The sequence below is a fragment of the Pelophylax lessonae genome (assembly GCF_965119305.1).
Source record: "Pelophylax lessonae genome assembly, chromosome: 2".
NCBI lineage: Eukaryota > Metazoa > Chordata > Amphibia > Anura > Ranidae > Pelophylax > Pelophylax lessonae.
The window spans coordinates 441,970,057-441,995,374 of NC_138769.1; the positions used below are offsets into that span (position 1 = coordinate 441,970,057).

At 42.5% G+C, this 25,318-nt stretch overlaps 1 protein-coding gene across 1 annotated transcript in view; it reads right to left on the reverse strand.

The window, feature by feature from the left end:
- LOC309546977 (pinopsin-like) overlaps positions 1-25,318 on the reverse strand; it is a 265,613-nt gene that overhangs the window by 45,893 nt on the left and 194,402 nt on the right. The window contains exon 3 of the mRNA XM_082246745.1: positions 4,824-5,149. Coding sequence (XP_082102871.1) covers positions 4,824-5,149 — 326 coding nt within the window. The remainder of the gene's footprint in view (positions 1-4,823; positions 5,150-25,318) is intronic.

The following is a 25,318-nucleotide window of genomic DNA, read 5'->3' on the forward strand; positions in this document are numbered from 1 at the left end:
AACTCATTCATACTATTGTATTAAAGTGCCTTCTTAGTTGGGAACTCTTGCTCTCAAGGTCTTGATAATTTTTGACTTCTGAATTTGGCAGCTAAATTAACAATTAGGCCTCATGCACACTGCTGCTGTTAAACTCACGTTTTTGTGAGTTTGGGGATTTTTTTTTTAACAGCCCCTAAACTCCCCTCTATGTTATCCTCCATGCACACGTGGACGATTTTAGCAGTTTATCAACAGGGGAGTTTATGGGCTGTTGTCTGAACGCATTCAAGAGTAGTTCTTCTGACCACCAAAAATGCTGATCGCTGAAAAACGCTCATAAACGTGCATAAACTCAAGGCACGTTTATTTATTTCATTGGCCAGATTAAATTAAAATCCTGGCCAATAAAATAAATGAACCCCCCAAACTCTGTTAAACCCTGCTAAACTCTTTTGAAATAATGCAGCTTAGGTGAGTTTAGAATGCGGATTTTCTCCTGTCAGGGTAAACAACGTTTACAAGAAACCAGTGTGCATGAGGCCTTAGAAATAATGCTTTTTAACGGGCTGTTAATACTGTGTCCTCCAGATTCTATCTTTCAAATGTTCATTGATATATTATTACTTAGGAACCAATACTAGCCTCTTCATATCCCCTACGGACCCTCCTGCCACTTATGGGGTGAGATTAGATTGTGTGCTTGACTGGCCAAATATAAAATCAATTTAATCCATTTCCTTCTTTAGACCCAAAGAAGAAGATTTAATATCTGGGAAACAAATTGAGAAGTGATCTAATCCCTCCACAAATACGTATTGGTTGGGGAATTGAAAGAAAACTGAATATCTGACGTCTATTGATAAATGGACCGAATTGAAGGGTTTGGTATTGCTGGAGGTAAATGCTTATATGCGATACCTCAACATATAGAAATAGAATACTGAATAAATGCACACAATTTGGTGAAATGTGATTTTAAGATGTTTTAGGAATATGAATAAAATCATGCAGATTTTTAAAGGATTATTTTCGTTGGTGCTCTTACGATCTTTAGCATCTTTAGAGCACCATACTTTAAAAGAGACCCTTGTTATGTTGTTAAACTGTGACCATGAATTATTAGCCCATAGTATACTATTTATTTGTTAAGAATATGTATTTTTTATGTGTCCATAGCCTGGCCAAAGTTACACTGTATATCCACCTCACCATTACCTGCCTGGTTATATTTTCACTTAATCACTTGCCTATTGGGCACTCTCACCCTCTTCTTGTCCAGGTCAGTTTTCACATTTCAGTGCTGTCGCACTTTGAATAACTGTTGCATGGCCGTGCAACACTGTGCTCAAGCAACATTTTTATCATTTTTTTTAGACAGATAGAGCTTTCTTTTGGTGGTATTTAATCACCACTAGGTTTTAGATTTTTATGCTAAACAAAAAAAGACCAAAAAAAAGTTTCTTCGTTTTCGTTATAACATTTTCTAAATAAGTAATTTTTCTCCTTCACTGATGTGCACCGATGAGGCTGCACTGATGGGCACTGATAGGCTGCACTGATGAATGCTGATGAGGCACTGATGAGGCTGCACTAATATGTGGCACTGATGGGAACTGATAGGTGGCACTTGTGGGCACTGATAGGTATCACTAATGGACTGCACTAAAGGGCACTGATGAGGCGGCACTAATGAGGCTGCACTAATATGTGGCACTGATAGGCACTGAAAGGCAGCACTAGTAGGCACTGATAGGCAGCACTGATAAGCTTTAATAATTGCCACTGACAGACATCACTTATGGCCATTGACAGGCAGCACTGATGGGCACTAATTGGCAGCACTGATTGACAGCACTGATGAGCACTGATTGGCAGCACTGATAGGCACAGATTGGCTGCATTAGTGAGCACTGTTGGAGCTGCACTGATCATCAGGATACTGATGATCAGTGCCCTGATTATCAGTGTAGATGTCCTCTGTGTGGATTTGCCAATTATCGGCTCTCCTCTCCACATGCGCTGTAAGTGTAAGGAAAGGACTGCCGATAACCAGCAAATACTATTTACGCTGCGATCAGCTATGATTGAACAACACAAGACACATGGTAAAGAGCCGCTGTGATTGGCTCTTCACACCGATCTGTGATCAGCTGTGTCGGAAGGACACAGTGATCACAGATCCGTGTCGATGCATGCAGCAGGGGGGATCGTGGGAAGTGTGATCACAGGAGGATGTCCATAGGCGCCCTCCCGATAACGTGAGCCTGCGCTGTAGCCGTGTTTTGGCCATAGCGCGAGCAGGAGGTGGCTAAGCAAAATAAACATGTAAAGGAGCTTGGTGTAAATAATTGTATCATGTAGCAATGTGTAAAAATTTGTGTTTCTCTGTATATGGGGCTGTTATTTTTGCTTATTACATATGAAGGCTCTGCTTTACTGCTTCTACAAACAATACAAGTAAGCCAATTCAATGAAAACAATGCACTTCTTATGGGGTGATATCTAAACAGTTTAAGCAGGAAGCACTGATAGCACTGAACTACGGAGAACTCTCCACAGATAGCACCTGACTTGATTCTGTCTATTTTCTGCTTGGTGTATTGCCCTGGCGTAGGCCAATTTCTACCAAATACATCCCCAAAGTCTATAGTTTGAATATTTGCACAGAGCAGGTACGTATAATCTTATATGTTATTATTTTTTTTAAAAAAACAAGCATTTACAATCACTTTACCCCCTTACTGGCACTGGCAAGCCCCCTGGGGCACACGGCGGCACGATCCCATGATCGCTGTGTCCACCGGCGGCATCATATTGCTTGGTACCCACCAGTTGTGAGCGGCCAGGGTATCATGTGATCGCTATGATTGGTCAAAGCAATCGCATGATTACATTTTAAGCAAAACAGTAATGAATGGCATTCATTCATGATGGTTTTGCTTACTATTGTGATGCTGTGATTTGCCCACAGCTATCACAAGATACCTGAGTCAATCACAGCACTCTGATCTATGTAATTATCTGTAGCCAATCACACTATTGTGACACTGAACTACTCTGATGAGAGTGTGTAAAAAAAAAATATATATATATATATTTACAAGATTGACATTGGTGGCAGTATGCAAAAACATAAAAAATACATTATTTTTAATTTAATTTTTCCAAAAATTGTCTATGTAATTATCTGTAGCCAATCATAGATCTATGTAATTATCTGTAGCCAATCACAGATTACAATAGTAAGCAAGTTGTCATGAATTAAATCTATTCACAACAGCTAAAACTATTGCTTATAACAGTGATCATCACTATTAAAAGCAATAATTGTGTAAAAAAAAAAATCTCTGATCAACCCCCAGAGTAGTACAGTGTCACTATTGTGACACTGAACTACTCTGATGAGAGTGTGTAAAAAAAAAAATATATATTTACAAAATTGACATTGTTGCCAGTATGCAAAAACATAAAAAATACATTTTATTTAATTAAATTTTTCCAAAAACTGTGACAAAAATAACAACTTCCACGAACTTGCAATCATTTGCACACAGTGTTGCATGACCAAGCAATTGCCAATTAAAATAGAACAATGCTGAACAGCAAAAAATATTATGAAGGGGGGTAAAACCTTTCAGTGGTTCAGTTGTTAAACTGTTGTGCTGCTGGGCAATTTGAATGCAATTCAGGGCTCAATCTTTTGTTCTTAAGAGGAAACTTTCATACAACCTTTAGATCTGCTGTCTGCTACTTCCACCAGTTAATTCAGGCCTATTACTGCTTAAAAAAAAAAAAAAAATTGGGTGACACAGCCAAAACTATATAAGAAAGCCGCTACTGCATTTAAGGCAATTTAAATGTAAAAATGTAAACAATCAAATACACATCCAATATATGTGATGACAGAATATCATGTCGCTAACACTGTTAGTGGAAACCACACTATGTTTTTATTGAGGTTTTTCAGAAAAGAAAAAAAAAAAAACACACTGTTTTTAACACCACAGTTTAAGGACATTTCTAAAGCATGTCATTTAAAGGATTGTTGTTTTCCATGTCACTCCTAAAGTCACATTAAAAAAACCCATCTGCACTGGACAGTATTTTCAAAAACATTTTTTTTCCTTTGCTAAATGACCCCAGGGCAGTGCTCAGCTCTAATGTCTTTTTTGGCATTAATGTACCTATTAGCCTAAAAAATGGTCAGAATTTACCAGGCCCCCCCTTTGGATTTTAATGTGATTTTCACATAAGATTCATAAAAATCCTCATCCAGGCCAACCTGATTAGTTAGCATCTTATACACACATTCATTTCTGAACATTCGTTTGAGAAATCTGGCTATAAGTTTGACTCTAAAGATTCATACCTCTTTATCAATAGAACTTTAACACTTTACATTACCACTACTTATGGTGCTCAGAAACAAGCAAGCAATAGATATGAAAACAGCAGAAAACCTCCTCCAGCATCTTGCTGTACCTGCATTACTTTGTAATTTTTTCCATTTGAGCACAGCACTGCTGAAACCCAAATATTAAAAGGCAAAATGCAACGAAAAGGCTGCATTTGACCTGCTTTGCCTTCAATCCAAGCACATCTCAAAAGGGATCTGCTGAGTCTGAAGAATCGCACAAGCAACACAAAGCAAGTCAAATGCAGAAAAACACCCATGTACACAAAACCAAACTATGCTGGGGATTACAATCTACTTTTTAGGTCTAGATCAGTTCCATCAACTGGTAAATTAAAAAATGGCCAATAGTGAACAATTATATTGGAACATACTGTAAATTCATAACCACATTCATTTTCTTAATCCATGTTGGAAAAATGCTTACCTGTTTCACAGCACAAAGTAGTCTGCCATAGCAGTATACCATAACTAAGACTGGAATAACTAGGCAGAAGATAAAAAGGCAGATGATATAAGATACAGATTCTGTAGATTCAGACGTCCAGCGTACTGAACAGCTGGTGCCCGCACCTTCCTTTCCATAGCTGCTCCATCCAATTAGAGGTGGCACTGTCCATATCAGGGAATAAAGCCATGTGCTGCCCACAGCAAGCAGTGCTTTTGTAAACTTTGGACCCCCTTTATTGTACAAGGTCAGGGTAGTGTAGCGTTCATAGGAGAGGATAGCCAAGGAGATGAGTGACACAATACCTGTAGAGTAAACCTATATGTTACTTTTTTGACAGTTTAACATTGAAAACAATCATCTTTTAGTGCTTTATTGCGTAAAGAACTGTCCTCTCCAGGTAATTTACATATTAACAAAACTTCATATCAAAGTTTTACCTACTACTGTTCTGTTGAAGCCGACTCAATGATTTATTTCACTTCCTACTTTCAAGTGTTAAGTGGTTGGGTCTAGCTGCTAGAAAAATCAGTAAGCCAAAGCAAGAAATTACAGAAGTGTTAAGTACAAAAACAATGTACAACACAACAATAAAACACTGATGTTTTAAACAGAAACTATAACTTTGAGCCAATTGTATGTCTTTTTTTAAGGTAAAATTATTAAGTTTACAAGTTCTTAAGCTACTATATATCTGATTATTTTTTTACTGTTTATATAAAATCTTGGTTTTAGCATAAGTGTTTAATGCATGGAGCTGGATGACACCATAGGTTTTCTACAAAGAGAAATGGTTGACATTTCAGACATATTATTATTATAATTGTTTTGGATAATAATATTAACAATAATAATATTATTTTCAGAAGTAGTGATCAACTTTATTGGGTATGAACATTAAGCAAATCTGGACAAGGATGTTAAGGTTTTTTATCACACTTAAAATGAGATTATAAATTTGAATAAAGAGATACACTGATCAATAATACACCAACAAAAAGATGTTATGAACTGGATTAATAATACATAAACCAATTCATTGTGAAGTAGACATCAGAACAATCTTGTCCCGAACACACCTTTGTATGTGGAAAATGTAGATGACATCTTTATTCAGTCATTGTATCATTCATTAAGAAACAACCAATGTTTGAGGACCATACTTTTTCAAGGCAGGATTATATATATATATATATATATATATATATATATATATATATATATATATATATATATTTTTTTTTTTGTCATGTTACCTTAAAAAGGTGACTTTGAGTGATCCCAAAAGATTGTCTAGTTCTTGGAGATTGACATGATGATTGAATAACAGTGTTATTTCTCCCCTTTCAGGACAGCACCTTGGAGAGAGCACAGCTCCATCCACTTCCCTGGAAACACTGCAATGCCACTGTCTTTTAGTGTTAGTGTTTCCTCCGGTCATGGTGGAAGCACTGCAGGGGAACAAAGGGGGGCTCCGCTCTGTCCATGGAGAGGGGTTTGCAGTACCTCTGTTGTTTGGAGGACCATCCCAGCACAACCACACATGGAGGAGGGGGGAGGGGGTTTCTGGTGCCTTCCTTCCCCCTCCAGGTCAGGGGAGTGATGACCAACTGGGAGTTCTGTCTGGTGTGCTTTAATGCTGATGGTTCAGCTGGGAGGCAGCCTGCATGTGGGAGAGTGGTGTGAGTGCCTGGGTGAGTCCTGGGTGGTGGGTGATGCCCTTTCAGGTGGGCGGGACTTCATGAGGGAATTTAGAAAAGACTAGCAGCAAGCACCCTCAAGGCACTATCAGTCTTCCTGGAGAGAACCCTATCTCGGGAACCTTTAATTGGTTTTTGTAGGCACTGGTCAAGATCAGGCCAGTGTCCTATCTATTGTTTTGCAAGGGCTCACGAAAACCCCATTTGAATCCCTGAAGCATACTTCTTAAAGATTATTAACCTTTAATACAATTCCTTTGGTTGCAGTGACCTTGGCTCGAAGGATTAGTGAGATCCAGGCCCTTTCTATTTCTGAACCTTTTTAGCTTGTTTTCCGGACCAAATGATCCTCAGATGAATCCGGGGTTTTTACCAAAGGTTTCTTCTTAATTTCACCGCACACAAGAAAAAATGTTACCTACCTTTTGCCCAGCTCCATCTAGCCTGGACGTTAAAGCTTTCCACACCTTGCACATCAGGAGGTGTCTTTTGTGGTACCTTGAGGTAACTTAGGCCTTCAGAAAATCAACCTCTTTGTTTGTCCTCTCTTCAGGAGCATCCAAAAGCAGCTTGGGGAGGTGGCTGAAACAGGCTATTAAGAAAGCCTATGCAGCGATGGACAAGGAACCTCCGGAGGAGATAATGCCCAATTCTATGAGAGCAGTGGTGATGCCCTGGGCAGAGAAGGCTGGTGCATCGCCAGATTTGTAAGGCTGCTACCTGGTCCAGTTTCTCTACATTCATCAGACATTACAGTCTGGACCTGTTGTCTGCCTCTGATCAATCTTTTGGCAAGAGTGTCCTGCAAGCAGTAGTCCCCCCTAGGGTAAGTTCTCGAATTATCATCTCCACGGTGCTATCCTGAAAGGCGAGGGGAGAAAACCTTAGTTAGACTTACTAGTAACTATATTTCTAGAAGCTTTTCAGGACAGCGACTATTACCCCCCCCTTAAGCATTGTGAATTGTGTTATGGTTTATTATGGTTTGTGGTTTGTGTGGTTTTTTTTTTCTGTTTTTCAGGATGTCAGAGGAATTCTCATTTATAAATGATGGCATGATGGAAGAGGCTTGTTTAAAAAGCATTGTCACTGCAGTGGGTGAAGCTGTACTCTCTCCAAGGTGCTGTCATGAAAGGCTCCTAGAAATACCATTCCTGGTAAGTCTAACTAAGGTTTTTCCACATAAGCGGATGTGCTGGTGATATTCTATTAGCAATGCAATGAAGACGTACATCATATCACTTTAGCACCTAAGATTATTTAAAAGGTATAATAAGGTAGTAAAAATTAAACACAAACAAGCATATATTCAGAAAAATACAAACAATGTTAATTGCCATATAATCAAGATATAGGAAAATATTTGCCATTTTTAGTCTTACATCGACTACCCACTATTAACAACATCTCAGTGTCCTAAAATCCAAAAAGCTCTCAGCATGTGTGTCATGAACATGCAGAATGTCAACTGTATTCAATTTATAAATATCATAATAACAAGATTTTTCTGGGTCTGGAATATTCCTTTTTATTCTTTTGATATTTTTGTGTACTCATTGACAAATAATAGCTCTGCTACTTAGCAGGCAGTCAATGAACTCTAATCTTTTTAACATTTCTACAGATGTACATAAGATCAGTTTACTGTTATAGGGGGGAGGGGGGGTTAATATACATATACAGTATATGTAGACAGCAATAATGATTGTTCCCTGTCCTATGCTAATTTTATCACCTTAGCTCTCTTTGGACCTTTTTAAATGAAAAGTCTGCAGTTTTTAATGACACATAACATCCATGATGCTAGCAGGAGGCAGAGGCTACTCAATCCTGGGTTCAAATACAATAAAAAAAATACTTGTCCTATACATGCTTTGTCCTCCCGATGGAAGAAATGCTGAATGTCGACCAACCTCCCCAAAGACCCATCTCCCAATTCTACGAGACATTGCAAATTTTGGATTTAACTTCTCCCCCTTCATTTATACGCCAGTGGGAAAAGGATTTACAATTGCAATTATCTGATGCTCAAATTTTAAAGATACTTTGACTGACTCATACCTCTTCTGTCTCATCTAAACTCACAGAAACTAACTATAATTTGATAATGAGATGACATCACACCCCTGCCAAGTTACATAGGATGTTTCCGGCCTCCAGCGGCCTTTGCTGGAGAGGATGTGGGGGGGAAAGGCCACTCATGCCCACATCTGGTGGTCCTGTCCTCCTATATGGCTGTATTGGATTGCAGTATTACAAATGATTGAATCCATCCAGGGCTGTCCAGTTAAAAATGATCCTTGGGAAGTACTAGTTCACTGCTTGGAGACGCCAACGGGCCCATATTGCCGATCTATCACTCCGCATTTATTAAATGCTGCCGAATCCCTTATTCCTCATTACTGGAAACGATGTAGTGTGCCTACGGTACAGCAATGGCTACAAGTGGTGGACCACATCTACCATATGGAGGAATGACTCTTGAATACAGAGGCTTATAAGATCAATCATATAAGATATGGGCCTGCTAGTTATCCTTCATCCACTCTTCCACTTACGCCATGATTATGTCTCAAACTTGACGTTTATGTCTTCTCTATGGTTAACTTTCTGTGAAGTATTTTTCCTCTTGTGGGAGCAGGGTACCCACATCTTCTTTCTCCTCCCTTCCTTCTGTTCACTTATTCTCTTCCTTTTTTTATCTACCTTTCCTCTCCTTTTCATCTTTTTCTATTCCTTTATTCTCCAACAACTTTTATACATGACCAAATTAACTGCTTGAAACTTGACCAAAGTTTGAACTGCCAATTAAACCATTCACTTGAATGCTCTTGAATGGTTTTCTACACGCATGTTGTTATTGTTATTGTAATGATACGTACTTGTCAAGAATATTGAGTCCTACTACTGTTTTGACTTTTTTTTTTCATATCAATAAAAACGTATTAAACAATAAATAAATACAAGAAAAAAATGACACATCTAAGAGGGCCAGTAAAGTATATTCCAGATATCCAAAGCTCGCCTTTGAATGTAACTGATAGAACAAATATGTGTAATCACAGTGAACAAGCTTGGGAAATAGATTCTCTGAAGCCAGGAGTACAAAGGAATTCACTACAGTATGTCTGTTTTTAAGGACACTTCTATACATTGTAAAACTGTTGAAAGAGACACGCATTCTCTAAATGTAACTCTTTGAATACAAACTAGCATTCTCACAGGGAATGATTGAATGTTGGAAAGGAATGACTCCACATGAATAGTAAAGATAAAACACTAAAAAAAAAAAATATTAAAAGAAACTCAACAAATTTTAGAGTGACACTTGATCCCTCTTTCGAGCCCTGTCTTGTTTGTTATATTTTCGAGATCTTCTGACCTCCAAGTGAGAATGACATAGTGGCTGCCTTGTGGATTTGTTATGAGAATTGCATTCCCATGCCTGAATTGCTTTCCTTCCCCTCGAAGTCTAGGGGGTTTTGAATGAATGAACATGTTTAGTATAAGGAGCTGTGTTTTTCTTCTATCTATGACAGATAGCTAGACATTTCTGTAGACAAAATATTCATCTGATTTAGGTGTTGGACTAGGGTACATGCATGCGCTTAACATGAAAAATACATTTCCTTCTTGATCTACCTTTATAACAATAATGTTATCAAGGTAAGCATTCTTTATAATAATCATTTACATTATATTATCTTTATCCAATCAATTTTTTATTGGAAAAGGTTATTGATAAACACAATGGATAGCACACAACTATTGGCAATTGATAATCAAATAAAGATTGGTAGGTATTCTAGAGAGAATCTATACTCTATTACATCTGGGAACACAGAATGCATAAACACAGCTTCTACTACTCTCAACCATTCTGTGTTAGAGAATTCAGCGCAATTACGTAAAAACGTATACAACTATTAGAGCAGGAAAAGCTGTTCATATACTGTAAAAGTCTGTATGCAGCTCTACACGGGGTTAAATGCAGTCCATATTATATGATGAAAAGAACGAAAATGGAACCCTGCACCAGCTTCAGTGTGAGTTAACAGCACACCACACCACAGTGACAATCCAATCTCCTTACCAGAAGAGGTCTGATTACGACAAAACATGTAGGCGGAGCTTGGCTGGCGTGACGCTCAGTACATCGGAGGACACGGCGGCCATCTTTTTGGTTACCAGAACTGCTGCTGACTGCTATTGCTGACCACCAGATGAGCGAACACTTTACTGTATACTGGGTAAGTGGCCAATTTTATGTTTAATAAACCTGCTTGTTACTATACTGCACAATGAGGAGTGTGTCCTTTTCTCTCTGATCTGGTACCGGTGGATATCGGGCTATAGGACAAGGATTGCTGAGGGGACTGGTGTGGACCCTCCAGGAGGTTTATTATATGTGCCTGACTGACCCTTGCAATGGGGGTCGTTTAAATCTGGTAAGAGGCTTGAACACCTGGGTGATTGCTGGTGGTGGCCTCTGGATTTTTATCTGTACTGGAAGAATTGGGATAACACAGATCTCCTATTTTATCTCTGCTTGTGGACTATACACAAACTGTTCACTATATATAAGCGCTGCACCTTTTGTTTCTTCTTTTGTATCCGCTATTCAGGACTTGTGCTAGCTGCTTTTGCTTTGTTTATCTATTGGGATTGGCGCAGCATATAACCCTTAATAAAACAGACATGAACAGGAATCTGTGTAACACCACCTCCCATCAGCAAAACAGGAAAAAAAAAACCCTAAAGGCCAAAAGTAACACCACAAATATAAAAATAAAAATTATACATTTTAATATAACACATCAAAAGTCAGTGATAACATATACATGGAAAATATATATTGGTGAGGTAAAAAAAACATGTCATGATCACAAAAATATGATGGAGCATTGGTTCCCAGTAGACACCCTACACGTTACTGGAAATACCCTTCATCAGGGTACTCATATGCATGAATCGTTTTTCTGCAATAGAAGATACACATGTAATAACATATATAACAGAATGATATGTACATCAAAAATACATTGCGTTTGAAACAAAGTCCTTTAAAGTCCCATTCCCTTAGGGGGGGTTTTATTTGTTTTTCGAAATTGGGGATGGTGGCCGATGAACACCCTGCCCTGCTTAGATGAGTGCCCTCCAGAATCTTCCATCAGCAGGTGGACAGCACCATACTAATGATACCGAGGCTGCAAAGGTTTGCAGCAATCTTCCTTCACCACACAGTACTCCAATGAGGATAACCAATACTTAGGACCACTAAGTTCACTCATCCATTCATGGGTGCGGTGTCACCATAATAAAATGAAGCAACACATAGTGAAGTCTGCCTTCTAAACAGATCACTGTATATGACTAAAACAACTAAAAAATATATTGCCTTGCAGTAACATAATTCTGTCTCCAGGGTGGTACTTTCTCTGGTAATAATGTAAGAGTCAACAATAAAGACATGGACCTTGATCTGCAAAAACAACATGTTCTCTAAAAGTGAATTTTTTACTTTTTTTTGTGAACGAGGTAAACAAAAAAAAATAAAAATATTTAGTAAATCACATCCACTCTATCTGGTTGAATGCCAAACAACCAGCATTTTCAAGATGTTCAGCAATGACAGCCACTCTCATGGGGATTTAATTCAGTGTTACCCAAATACAATTCATAGGAACCCATAACAGTTCATGCCTTCCTTCCTTCAGAAGACAAACTAATATCACCTGTCCGTACAGGCTGCGCTCAAGCAGACTGGCACACAAGCTTTCACAGACCAAACACATTACATTACCTAGCAGTTGGAGGTAAGCTATACTAGACAATATCATTTACAGAGTTAGTGCAAACACCCACACAGTCTCTTCAGATTTGTGCATTCTTTAGAGCAATCTGTATTAAAATAAAGGGGCCCCCAGATACTGCCCCCCTCAGTTGAATGAGAAATGATGTCAGCCACCTTACCCATGCCTTTGTTTCCATTCAGCTGGATATCTCCCACATTTAGCAGCAGTAGTAAAACTTCCTGGTGCAATCAGAGGTTTGACCATGCGGGCGCATGGTGGGCGTTCCTCGTTCGGTGAACACAAAGCTTATTTTTATTTAAGAATGTAAATTGAATAATACACTAGGTTTTCATATAGTGTATAAAGACTTATATTCCATTAGATAGGCAAGTTTTAATTTTCCAAACATACTAATACCATTGTTTCATGAATGCATAGGACCATAAGTTAGTCCTCCTTATTAGAAAAAAAAGGAAAATACAGTTGGTGCCATGGGATTGGCTAAATTATAACCCCCTGCATTAACCTGCCAAGCGGTATCCCCGAGCGTGACTCGGGGTGGATTTTCCATGCTGTTATCAGTATCCCCGAGTCACGCTCGGGGTGGATGTGCAGAGCGTGCAGCGGTGTCTCTTACCTTCTCCTGGCGATCCAGCAATGATCTCCCATTGCTGTGATCGCCAGCCGTGTGAGATCCCCGCCGCTCGTCCGTCCTCCGTCGGTGTGATAACTTCCTAGTTCCGTTCCCTGCAGCAGCAATGTTGCATGGGAGCGGAACTAGGGAGGGAAATTCAAACGTTGAAGGTTGCACAAAACACAAACACACACATAACATTTATATTATATATATATATATATATATATATATATATATGTATATGTATATATATGTATGTGTATGTATATATATATATATATATATATATATATATATATATATATTTATTTATATATATATATATATATATGTATATATACACACACACATATATATATATACACACACACACACATATATATATATATATATATATATATATATATATATATAACGCATGAATTATAATCTAATCAATAATATAATTTTATTATATAATATAATATATATATATATATATATATATATATACAGTATATATTATATAATAAAATTATATTATTGATTAGATTATAATTCATGCGTATGTGTTTTTAAATTTATCACATCTGGGATGTCTACTAGAGTTTTGTATTGGTCAGGTTTAAGTCAGTAATTACTAAGAATTGTAGTTATACGTCTGTGAGAACGCCTAGCGGGAGGCGAAACGCGTCGACGCAATTTCCGACTACATGCCCTTTGCAATGTCACTTCCGGTAGCGGTGGAACGCACGCCGGAGCCAAGCCCCGCTGCGCACCGTCATCCTAGAGGATCTACCAACTTGTACTCAGTATTGCCTGGTTTTGTCTTACCAAATGTGAGTTTTATTCTTTGGAATTATATTAATAAATATATTGTAGCAGTATCACGCTATTGGAATCCCTTTCTTCCTTTCTATATGGCTATTACCCGCTGAGAGATCTTAGGGGACCCTTATTGGCTACCATCCCGGTCCAAAGGAATATTGCCCGGATTACATACCGGACTCTGCTTGTGAGACCCTTACACCATATGGTCTGGGGGTCCACATTGTCCGGTAAGTGGAATCACTTTTGGGGAGAGGAACCAACCACTTTATCATCGCACCATTGCAGCATGTGTTTGCTTTTCAGCACTTGAGCACTTTATTCGGCTGTTTTGTACTATACAACCTTCACTGGCTACTTGCTGAACACTATATTTGGGACTATTATCATCATTATTATTTTGGACTATTAGTCAGCATTGTTTTATTTGATGTATTGGAATTGAATATTCACTTCACTGGGTGTTGGAAGTATACTATTAGAGTTTATTATTATTTTGAATACTTATGCTTATATATATATTTTATGTATCACACATTTAAATATTGGCACGTTGACCATCCTTTGAGGATTGGCTACACCATTTTTGCGCTGTTTCTCTTTTGCACTACCACTAAGAATTGTAGGCCTATAATACATACAGTAAACCCCCCTCCATTGCGGGGGTTACGTTCCGGACCCAGCCGCGAAAAGTGAAATTCCGCGAAATAGAAAAACCCTATTAAAATGCATTGTAGGCATGATTTTTTACTGTCACTGTACGTGTAGAAGCATTTTAAGGTCTTTAAACACACTTTTAAAACAATAGAAACTCATTTAAACACATAAAAGATACTTAGAGACAGAGCAAGAGCTATGAAAAACACAAAAATCTTTCATTTTTAATGATTTATATAGTAAAATAACATTACAAAAAAAAACGCGAATTACCGGGACCGCAAAAACTGAACCGCGATGTAGCGGGGGATTACTGTAACGCGAAATTTCCATGAAAAAAATTGTACCGCTTTTGGTACAGAATTCCTGACATAATCATACCGCCAGGGAGGTTAATGTCAATGACAGGCACAGCGTGTACAGCTAGTATCTGCCAAGGGTGCCCAGCACTTGATACACCCATGTTGCTACTGCTTGTGGCCCAATATGTGCAGTGATTGAGTGCACAATAGGTCGCACATGCTGCGCACATTATAGATATGCCAATGCATGCCATTATTTCTTTGCCTATGAATATGAAGTTCATTTACTAGCATAATATCCGTCAAATTACTTTTTAGGCTGAAATGTTCTGCTTGAGTTATAAATGAATGTAGTCTAGTACAATTACTGTATTCTCAGCCTTAGGCACAGTTATGAGGAACTAACAGGTAAGCTTATATCACCATTTTTATTAAGTAATGCTGCAGCTATTTATTGACAGAGGTGCTGGGTAAGAAAGTCAACACAGTAACAGAAGTATTTACTTAACTACATCAGTAAATATCTAGAATAATTTCCTCTTATACTCTCTAGAATTTCAAGTTCTGTTTTCTTCTTCTAAACAGTTAAAGTGTTACTAAACCCAGGAGTCTGCATTCACTATATCTGGTCTCCTACAGTACACAGAACATGGACATCCAATTATTTTAGTAAATATCCACTGCAAAATACCTTTTCTCATCAGCAGTCTAGAGCAGTCTTGAGACTTCTATCAGTGCCTGGTTAAAGTAGTTAGTTGTAGGAGGAGTTTTCATTCTGCACTGGCTGCCCTATCAGGATGCAGGACCCCTGACCATTTGTCTGGAGAGTGCTGATTGGCCCTGTGTTGATCGCATGCACTCTCCCAAGAAAAAAAAAAAAAACAACTCTATAGCAATACCAACCTGAGCATGTACAGACTGGTTCCACTAACTCTGTCTTATCTGGAGATGTTTTGGAGACAATGCAAGAAGGGGAGGGTCAGAGAAGACAGGATCAAACAGCCATTTTACAAATTGCAGAGGATTATCCCCTTAGGTTCCACAGTGGGTATAACAAGCATGCTTTACTGCATATATGGACTATTTTTGCTTTCGTTCATTGATGGACACCGCTCCTGATTTTCCTAACCATTAGATTATACTTCCCCTACAGGAGTAGGACACTATGGGCAGTCCTAGGGGGTATACTCCCCCTCTCTGCTATAGGTTTTTTTCTGCCTAGTAAGGAGTAAGGACTTAGTTCCTTGCTGGGATCTCTGGTCCAGGCAATTTTTTCTTTTTACATAGAATTTTTTCTCCTGTTTTTTTTCCTGTGAGATCTACAATCAACTGCCAGACAGGGCGATGAGCTGGATAATCTAGATCCAGTGGTCACCCCAGTCTGGCCAGCGAGCGCGCGCAGACCTCAGCTCCGCTCTAAGTCGGCTGCAACATAGCCCCACCGGACGGGGGCTGGCCTGTGAGTTAAACGCCTCATGAGGTCGCATACGACCAGGTCTCGGCCTGAGTCGCAGTGTTTTCCTCTTGCCCGACAACCTCCCCCGCCATTTCGATGGAGAGGAGGTTCTGTCTGGAGCGGTGCCCGTCTGGTTCCTGGTATAGTAAGTATCGGTCCCCCCTCTCCCCTGGGGGGTTTTGGGGTGAATGTGGGCCCCTCCATAGGACGGTCGGACCCCTGGGTTCCCCTCCTTCCCGTTAGGCACCCCCTCATTGGTTCGGTTGGTCTCTGTGGGCCATACTGCCCCCCTTTACTGAAGCTGGGGCTTTGGGGTGGCCTGGTCCATCGCCTGGGGTGGGGGCAGGGTGCTGTGCTGACGATGGGGGTGAGGGGTGCGCCGCCAGAGACCGGGCGATTGGCTGTTGGGGGGGGGGGGAGCTGTACCTGATGGGAGTTACTGCCTGTCCCATTTTCTAAGGCCTTGGGATCCCTACTGGGTCCCTGGGAGCATCGTGGTGCCGTGCGGGGCAGCCATTTTGTTGTAGCCTGTGTGCTCAGTGAACAGCGGCCATGTTTGTGTAGTCTGGCAGCCATTATGCAGTAGTTTGCCATTGAAAATAGCAGGGTCCATGACAGTGGAGCCCTGTGGACAGCGATTTTGGCGGTGAGAACCCCTCCTCATACCCTGGTGCTAAATCCTGGATCTTTTCACTTCCTGATCGCCACACATGGAGTGCAGATTATATTGGTGGCTGCAGGTGCATGTTTCTGCTGGGGTGGTGAGTCTTGTGGGGTCTTGTCCCTCTCTGCTGAGGATCGATTAGGTGCTCTGTCACTGGCGACCGACTGGTGTTGCCGGAGCGGTGGGGGTGTCCCTTAGCAGTGTTTTCACACCTTTTCTTGTGGGCTACCCCTATTGACTCATGGAGTCTTTGGAGCACATTTCCCTACCTGATCCCCTTTCAGAGGCTGCGGGGCCCTCTGGGTCCCAACCATCCATCGATGCACTGACGACAGTCCTGGAGTCCTTTTGTGTTCCGGGTGGAGGTGGTGTTTGGGTGACAGGCTAGCAAAAAGCGTCCCCTGCCTCATCTGTCTCCTCAGATCCTCTGCTGGGACCACACGCCCTGAGTTCTCAGATAGTGAGGCTGATTTCTTCTGCAGCCGTGCATGAAAAGGTGCTAGCGGATGCACTAATTGTATCTGTGCGTGAGACCTTAAAAATGGAGGACGCAGCTGAGAAGTGGGAACGGCCGAAACGTCCCTAAGCGATATGTTATGCGGTACCCCAATGGGGAGTTCCTTCTTAACCTCTTCCGGTCCGTGCTATAGCCGAAAGACAGCAACAGCGTGGACCAAAATTGCCAGGAGGGCGTCCATGTACGTCCTCCAGTGCATGAGCTGACTGAGCGCTCCTTGCGGAGTGCGCACGGTTCGCTATGTGATCAGTGAGTCCATGAGGCCCCTTGCCTTGCTTGTCAGTCAATGACAGCTGATCATGTGATGTAAACAGCAGCCTTTCAGAGGGACATTGGTCCCGAAGAGGAGAGGGGCATCTGTGCCCACCAGTGCCACCTACCAGTGCCCACCAGCGCCATCTAGAAGTGCCCACCAGTGCCACCCACCAGTGCCCACCAGTGCCACCAATCAGTGCCCTATCAAGAGTGCTTCCCATAAGTGTCACCTACCAGTGCCTATCATTGCCCATCAGTGCCACCAATCAGTGCTACCTATCAGTGCTCATCAGTGCAACCTATTAGTGCCCATCAGTGCCCATGAATGCCACCTATTATTGCCCTTCAGTGCCACCTACCAGTGCCCTTCAGTGCCGCCCATTAGTGCCCATCTGTGCCACCCATCAGTGCCCACCAGTGCCGCCTTATCAGTGCTGCCTTATCAGTACCCATCAGTGTCGCCTATCAGTGCCCATCAGTTTAGCCTATCAGTGCCTATCAGGACCCACCAGCGCCACCTACAAGTGCCCACCAGTGCCACCTACCAGTGCCCACTAGTGCCACCTATCAGTGTAAATCAGTGCCCCATTATGAGTGCTGCATTATGAGTGCTTGCCCATCAGTGCCACTCATCAGTGCCACCTATCAGTGCCCATCAGTACCACCTATTAGTGCCCATCAGTGCTCATGAGTGCCGCCTGTTATTGCCCTTCAGTGCCACCTACCAGTGTCCTTCAGTGCTGCCCATCAGTGCCCATCGGTGCCACCCATCAGTGCCCACCAGTGCTGCCTTATCAATGCCGCCCTATTAGTGCCACCTTATCAGTGCACATCAGTGCCACCTTATCAGTGCCCATTAGTGCAGCCTATCAGAGCCTATCAGGGCCCATCAGTGCCGCCTCATCAGTGCACATCAATGAAGGAGAAAAATTACCTGTTCGCAAAATTTTATAACAAACTATAAAAACTGTTGCTTTTTTTTTTTTCAAAATGTTTAGTTTTTTTTTTTGTTTGTTTGTTCAGCAAAATACCACCAAAAGAAAGCTCTATTTGAAAGAAATGATAAAAATGTCATATGAGTACAGTGTTGCATGGCAGCGCAATTTACATTCAAAGCACGACAGCGCTGAAAGCTCAGAATTGGCCTGGGCAGAAAGGTGGTTTAAGTGCCCAGTAGGCAAGTGATTAAAAAATGGACTGTTCCACTGGTGGTGGACCCTTCAGTCTGCAGGTTGAAGAAACGCAACCATGATTCCGGTTGAAGAGTCCCCGGCCTTTAAGGACTCGGCTGATAGGATGGTGGAGGCTGTGGCCCGCAATATGTATACTCTTGCTGGTTTGGCACTGAGGCTGATATTTAACATTGCGCTGGTGTTGCAAACTCTGACCAAGTGGGCTAAGCTTTTACGCTGTGACCTGGAGGGGGATCAGCTGCCCCCTGCCTTTGCTGAGCTGGTGGACAGTTGGTCCAGGGGCTGCAGTCTATCTGTGATGCCTCTTTGGATGTGGCTCCTCTAATTGCTAGGCTCTCTGTTTAATCTGTGGTCCTTCAGCGTACTTTTGGCTCAAATGCTGGTCTGCAGACCAGACTTCTAAGAAGGCCTTGACTGATCTTCCTTTTGAAGGAGATCACCTGTTTGGAGCTACCCTGGATGACATCATTAAGGGTCTCACAGGGGGGGAAGAGTACCTTTCTTCTGCAGGCTACCAAGGGCAAGAATCCTTGTCGTAGACGTGGGCCATCCTTCACGGCTCATAAGAGGTTTTTTAATCCCTCAGGGGCGACTGACAAAGGATCAAAGCCGTTCAGGGCCTCCTCTGGTGGATCAAAGCGAACTTGGTCTGGCAAGTCAAGAGCGGGCTTATCCAGACCCGCGGACAAGGCTCCTTCACCATGAAGGTGTGCCCTCATCCGTATTGGGGGTGGGGGGGATGTCTTGGCTGGTTTCCGAACCCATGGACTTCCTTGGAAAAAAACAAGTGAGTCCGGCTTCAAGATCGAGTTTCGCTTTTACCCCCCAGCATGGTTCTTTCCTTCCAACTTGCACCTGTCCCCGGACCGCTTACAGGGTGGGTTTGGGGCAGTACAAGTCCTGTTACTTCAAGGGGTGATTGTCCCGATTCTGACATCGGATTGTTTTCAGGGTTTTTACTCAAACCTGTTTACAGTTTCCCAGGAAGGAAGGCAAGGTGCGTCCATGTCTGGAACTCAAGGTGCTGAACTGCTTTGTGCTGGTGCAGAAGTTAAGAATAGAGTCCATTCACACGGTGGTGGCATCCCTGCATCAGGGGGATTTTCTTGCCTCTATCGACATCAAGGATGCTTACCTTCACATTCCAATATGTGCTGGTCACCAGCGGTTCCTCCACTTTGCCGTGGGAGAGAAGCATTATCAGTTTGTGGTGTTACCTATTTGTGAAGACCCGAGGAGCAGAGGGGGGACCAAAGTGTTAGCCCCGCTGCTAGCATTGTTACGCCAACGGGGGATCGTGGTACTGGGCTACTTGGGCGACCTCCTTATGCGAGCAGAATCTCCTCCTACTCTGGTGGAAAACCTGAGAATCATCATACGAACGCTGAGGGAGTTCGGCTGGATTCTGAATTTTCCGAAGTCTGCTCTGGCTCCAACCACAAAGCTTGACTATCTGGGTCTGACTCTGGACTCGGCCTTAGCCAGAGTGTTCCTTCCTCTGGACAAACTCCAGAAACTGCAGGCTGCAATTCATTGCCTGCTATCCAGCAGATGGTCATCCCTCCGCACTTCCATGCGAGTGCTGGGCCTGATGGTGTCTACCTTTGTGTCGGTTCCGTTTACACAGTTCCATACGAAGTCCCTGCAAAGGGAGATTCTGGCCAAATGAGACAAGACTCCGCAGTCTCTGGACAATCAGATCTGGATGAGCCGGGGAACAAAAGAGTCCCTGATATGGTGGCTTTGTTCTCCGGCGCTTCAGCTGGGCAAAGCCTTCTTCCCCTTGTATTTAACAGTGGTCACCACGGACGCCAGCCTGTCCGGCTGGGGAGGCATCATCGGCAAAAACTCTGCTCAGGGGATCTGGGCACTGGAAGAGTCCAGACTACCGATCAATGTCTTGGAACTCCGAGCGATCAGATCTGGAACATTTGACAGATCATCTTCTGGGATGTCCAGTGCACATTCAAACGGACAATGCCACAGCCGTGGCTTATGTCAATCACCAGGGGGGCACATGAAGTGTCCTGGCGGCTGTGGAGGTAGCCGGCATTCTAAGGTGGGCAGAACAGTTTATTTCAGCCCTCTCCGATGTACACATTCCCGCAGTGGAAAACTGACAGGCGGATTACCTCAGTCGGCGAGCATTGGATCAAGGGGAGTGGTCCCTTCATCCGGAGGTGTTTCATCAGTTTTGTCTCCAGTGGGCCATTCCTGAGGTGGATCTGTTGGCGTCCTGGCTCAACAGAAAGGTGCAGAGGTTTGTGGCTCGGTCATGGGATCCTCTGGCGAACGCCACCGATGCGCTAGTGGCCCCGTGGGGTCAGTGTCATTTGATTTACTCCTCCTCTCAAGTTTCTGCCAAGACTTCTACACAGGATCGAGGCAGAAGGGATTCCAGTCAACTTGGTGGCCATGGATTTGGCCTCACCAGGCTTGGTACCCATATCTGGTGTGGCTGGTCACTGACGTTCCTTGGAAGCTTCCTCCCAGGGAGGATCTGCTGTCCCAAGGACCAATCTTCCATCCTGCTTTACAGTCGCTGGCTTTAACGACTTGGCTGTTGAACACCAGGTGCTGATGGACAGAGGTTTAAATCTGGAAATTCCAACGCTGTTAAAAGCTAGGAAATCTACTTCTAGGAAGATCTACCATTGTACGTTGAAGATGTACATTGGGTGGTGAGGGACTCTTGGGGTTCATCCTTGTTCTTTTTCATTGGCTCGGATCATGACCTTCCTTCAATGGGGGGTTGAGCAGAAACTGGTCTTGAGTACTATTAAGGGCCAGGTGTCGGCCTTAGCAGCCTTCTTTCAACGACCCTTGGCCACGCACACACACTGGTGCTTACTTTTCTTCAAGGAATTTGGCACTTGGCTCCTCCAGTGAGGTCTCCGTTACCACATTGGGACCACAATTTGGTGCTCTCAGTCCTCCCGAAGCCTCCCTTTGAGAATTTTCGGGAGATTCCCCTGCTTACGCTGTCCCAGAAGGTGGCCTTTTTGGTGGCTATCACCTCTGCACGCAGGTTGTCGGAATTGGCGGCATTATCCTGTCGTTTACCTCACTTGGTGGTTCACAGAGATAAGGTGGTTCTTCGTCCCTGTCCGTCGTTTCTTTCAAAGGTTGTCTCTGATTTTCATTTGAATGAAGACATTGTGTTGTCTTCCCTGTGTCCCAGGCCAAAACATCCAAAGAAAATTGCTTTGCATGCCTTGGATGTGGTCTGGGCAATTAGAGTATAACTGGCAGCTATGGAGTCTTTTAGGAAATAAGACTCACTATTTGTGCTCACGAATGGGCCTCAGAAAGGGTTGTCTGCTTCCTCTGCAACCATTTCTAGATTGATCAGACAGACGGTGGTTCAGGCCTATTCTGTCAAGAGTCAGGTTCTTCCTTTTCCTGTCAAGGCACATTCACTCTGGCGTTTAGTGTCTCCTGGGCCTTCCGTCACCAGGGGTCAGTGACACAGGTTTGCAATGCAGCTACCTGGTCGTCGGTGCACACTTTCACAAAGTTTTATAAAGTGGATGTGTTGGCATAGTTTAGCCTTGGGATTTTCTTTTTCGTTGTTCCCACCCCTCATGTTTGACACTGCTTTGGAACATTCCAATGGTTAAGAAGATTAGGAGCTCTGTCCATCAATGAACCAAAGAGAAAATTGGATTTTTGGCTTACCATAAAATCCATTTCTCTGATGTTCATTGACGGACACATCACCCACCCCTTTGTGGAGTTGTAATTCTTCTGACACTGCTTGTAACAAAACTGAGTACATATAGCAGAGAGAGGGAGTATACCCCTGGGACTCCCCATAGGCATAGACAGACTTTTTTTTTTTGCCTAGTGTCCTACTCCTGTAGGGGGCAGTATAACCAAATGAACCAAAGAGAAAATGGGATTTTTGGCATTCCATAAAATCTATTTCTCTGATGTTCATTGACGAACACAGCACGCACCCCTCTGTGGAGTTGTAATTCTTCGGACATTGCTTGTAACAAAACTGAGTACCTATAGCAGAGAGAGGGAGTATACCCCCTGGGACTTCCCATAGGCCTAGCCAGACTTTTTTATTTTGCCTAGTGTCCTACTCCTGTATGGGGCAGTATAACCGAATGGTTAGGAAGATCAGGAACTGTGTCCGTAAATGAACATCAGAGAAATGGATTTTATGGTAAGTCAAAAATCCAATTTTTACTGTTGTAGGTTTAGTATTACTTTAAACACATAAAATCACTAATACACAATTTTTACTTGTCACATGTTTTAATATCTTCTTTGCTGAATTCTAAAGTCAAGATTTGCACTAGAGAGGGATAGTCAATCCAGGTGGTCACAATTTGATTGATACAGATACCCACATTTTTTGTGGTTTTGTAGGAGAGTGCCCATTTACTCATCATGCTCAGATGTAGGTGCAGACCCCTTTAACTCCTTTTCCCATAATGCCTGTTTTCCTGGTAATGCCCAGGGAAGACACATTTTCAGCTTCCCTCCCCCCCAGATGCTCAGAGATGCCACTCCTGATTAGGCAGAGGAGGTTGGACAAGTGATCTACAGCCAGGTAAGAGGTACTCCACTGTCAGAACAGGAGTGCTCTTATGGAGACCTAATCCCCAATTGGTACTAGAGTTCTGAACTAGAAAAGCACCCCCTAGGGACACATTTAACGCTTTGATCGCACCTGGTGTTAACCCCTTCCCTGCCAGTGTCATTAGTACAGTAACAGTACATATTTTTAGCACTGATTACTGTAGTAATGTCACTGGTCCCCCCAAAAGTGTCAAAAATGTCAGTTAGGTGTCCGATCTGTCTGCAGCAATGTCGCAATCCTGCTAAAAATTGCTGATCACCGCCATTACTAGTAAAAAACATAAATAAATAAAAATGACATAAATCTTACCCCTAGTTTGTAGACCTGATAACTTTTGTGCAAACCAATCAATATACACTTATTGGGATTTGTTTTACCAAAAATTTGTAGCAGAATAAAAATTGGCCTAAAATTATGAAAAAAATAGATTTTTAATTTGTTATAATTGGGAATGTTTTATAGCAGAAAGTAAAAAAAAAAAATTGTTATCAAATACATACCGTAATTTTCCTTTCCTGATGGACTCCATGGCAGCTTATGTGTGGGGTTAGTCCCACCTCCTCCTACCTCGTAGGACCCTACTCCCATAAATTTTACTCCGTGCCAGAGGCCGTGTTCCATAAATAGCCTACTCCAGCAGATGGGAGGGGACTCCAGCTGCCATGGAGTCCTTTAGGAAAGGAAAATTATGGTAAGTATTTGATAACAATTTTCCGTTTTCCTGACAGACTCCATGGCAGCTTACGTGTGGGAAATAACTAGCCAAACACACAAGGGTGGGAAACTGCTGGCCAAAAGAAATTGAATTTGCACCATCAACAGACAGTATTTGCAAACCAAAGTTAACAGAAGACAATGAAGCTGGCTCAATACAATAATGAGTCATGAAAGTGTTAATGGAAGACCATGAAGCCGCCTTGCATATTACTTCAGGGGCCACATGACAAGAAGCCGCCCAGGACGTGGACACCCCTCTTGTCGAATGCGCGGTCAACGCTTCTGGAGGAGCCAAGCCCTTAGCCTTATATGCCCATTGGATGGTCTGAACAATCCATGCCGCTATGGATCTTGAAGAGGCCCGCAAGCCCTTGTTCTTCCCATGGAGGAGAACAAATAGATAATCTGAATGCCTGAAGGAAGCTGTTGCATCCAGGTACAGTCTCAGAATTGCATCCACATCTAATGGATGTGTATCCGGATCATCTGATGATTTGAATGTTGGAAGGACAATCTCCTGGTTCTCGTGGAAAACAGAGAGCACCTTGGGGTATGATCCCAACATGGGGATAAGAACCACACGATCTGGAAAGAAGTTCAGGAATGGTTCTTTGCAACCCAGAGAACTAATCTCTGAGACTCTCATAGCCAAGGTGACGGCTACCAAGAAGGCCGATATCAGAGACAGATTTTTAATGGAGAGCTGCTCTGTGTGACTTCTTCTGATGTCAGAAAGGAAGTTCAAGACGAATGGAAGATCCCATTTAGGGAACCTTGGCTTCCTCTGTGGCCTGAGTCTGGACGCTCCCCAAAAAAATTGACGAACAAGGGGATGAGATGCCCAAGAAGTTCTTGTGAAGGCCGAAATAGCAGAAACTTGCACACGTAGTGAGCTAACGGATAATGGTAGGTCCAGTCCCGACTGCAGGAAACCAAGGATATGCTCAATATTATGGTCATTGCATGACCCCCCTTCCTTGGTAACAAAATACATAAAATTGGACTAGATCCTTCCGTAGACCTTGTTAGTGCCCGCTCTTCTGGCACTTAAGAGAGTAAAAATTGCCCCACTCGGGCAACCTAATGCCTCCAGCCTTTCCCTCTCAAAAACCATGCCTTCATGTGCAGATGAGCCGGGCATAGGTGTAGAGTTACTCCCTGGGACAGAAGGGCCGGCCTG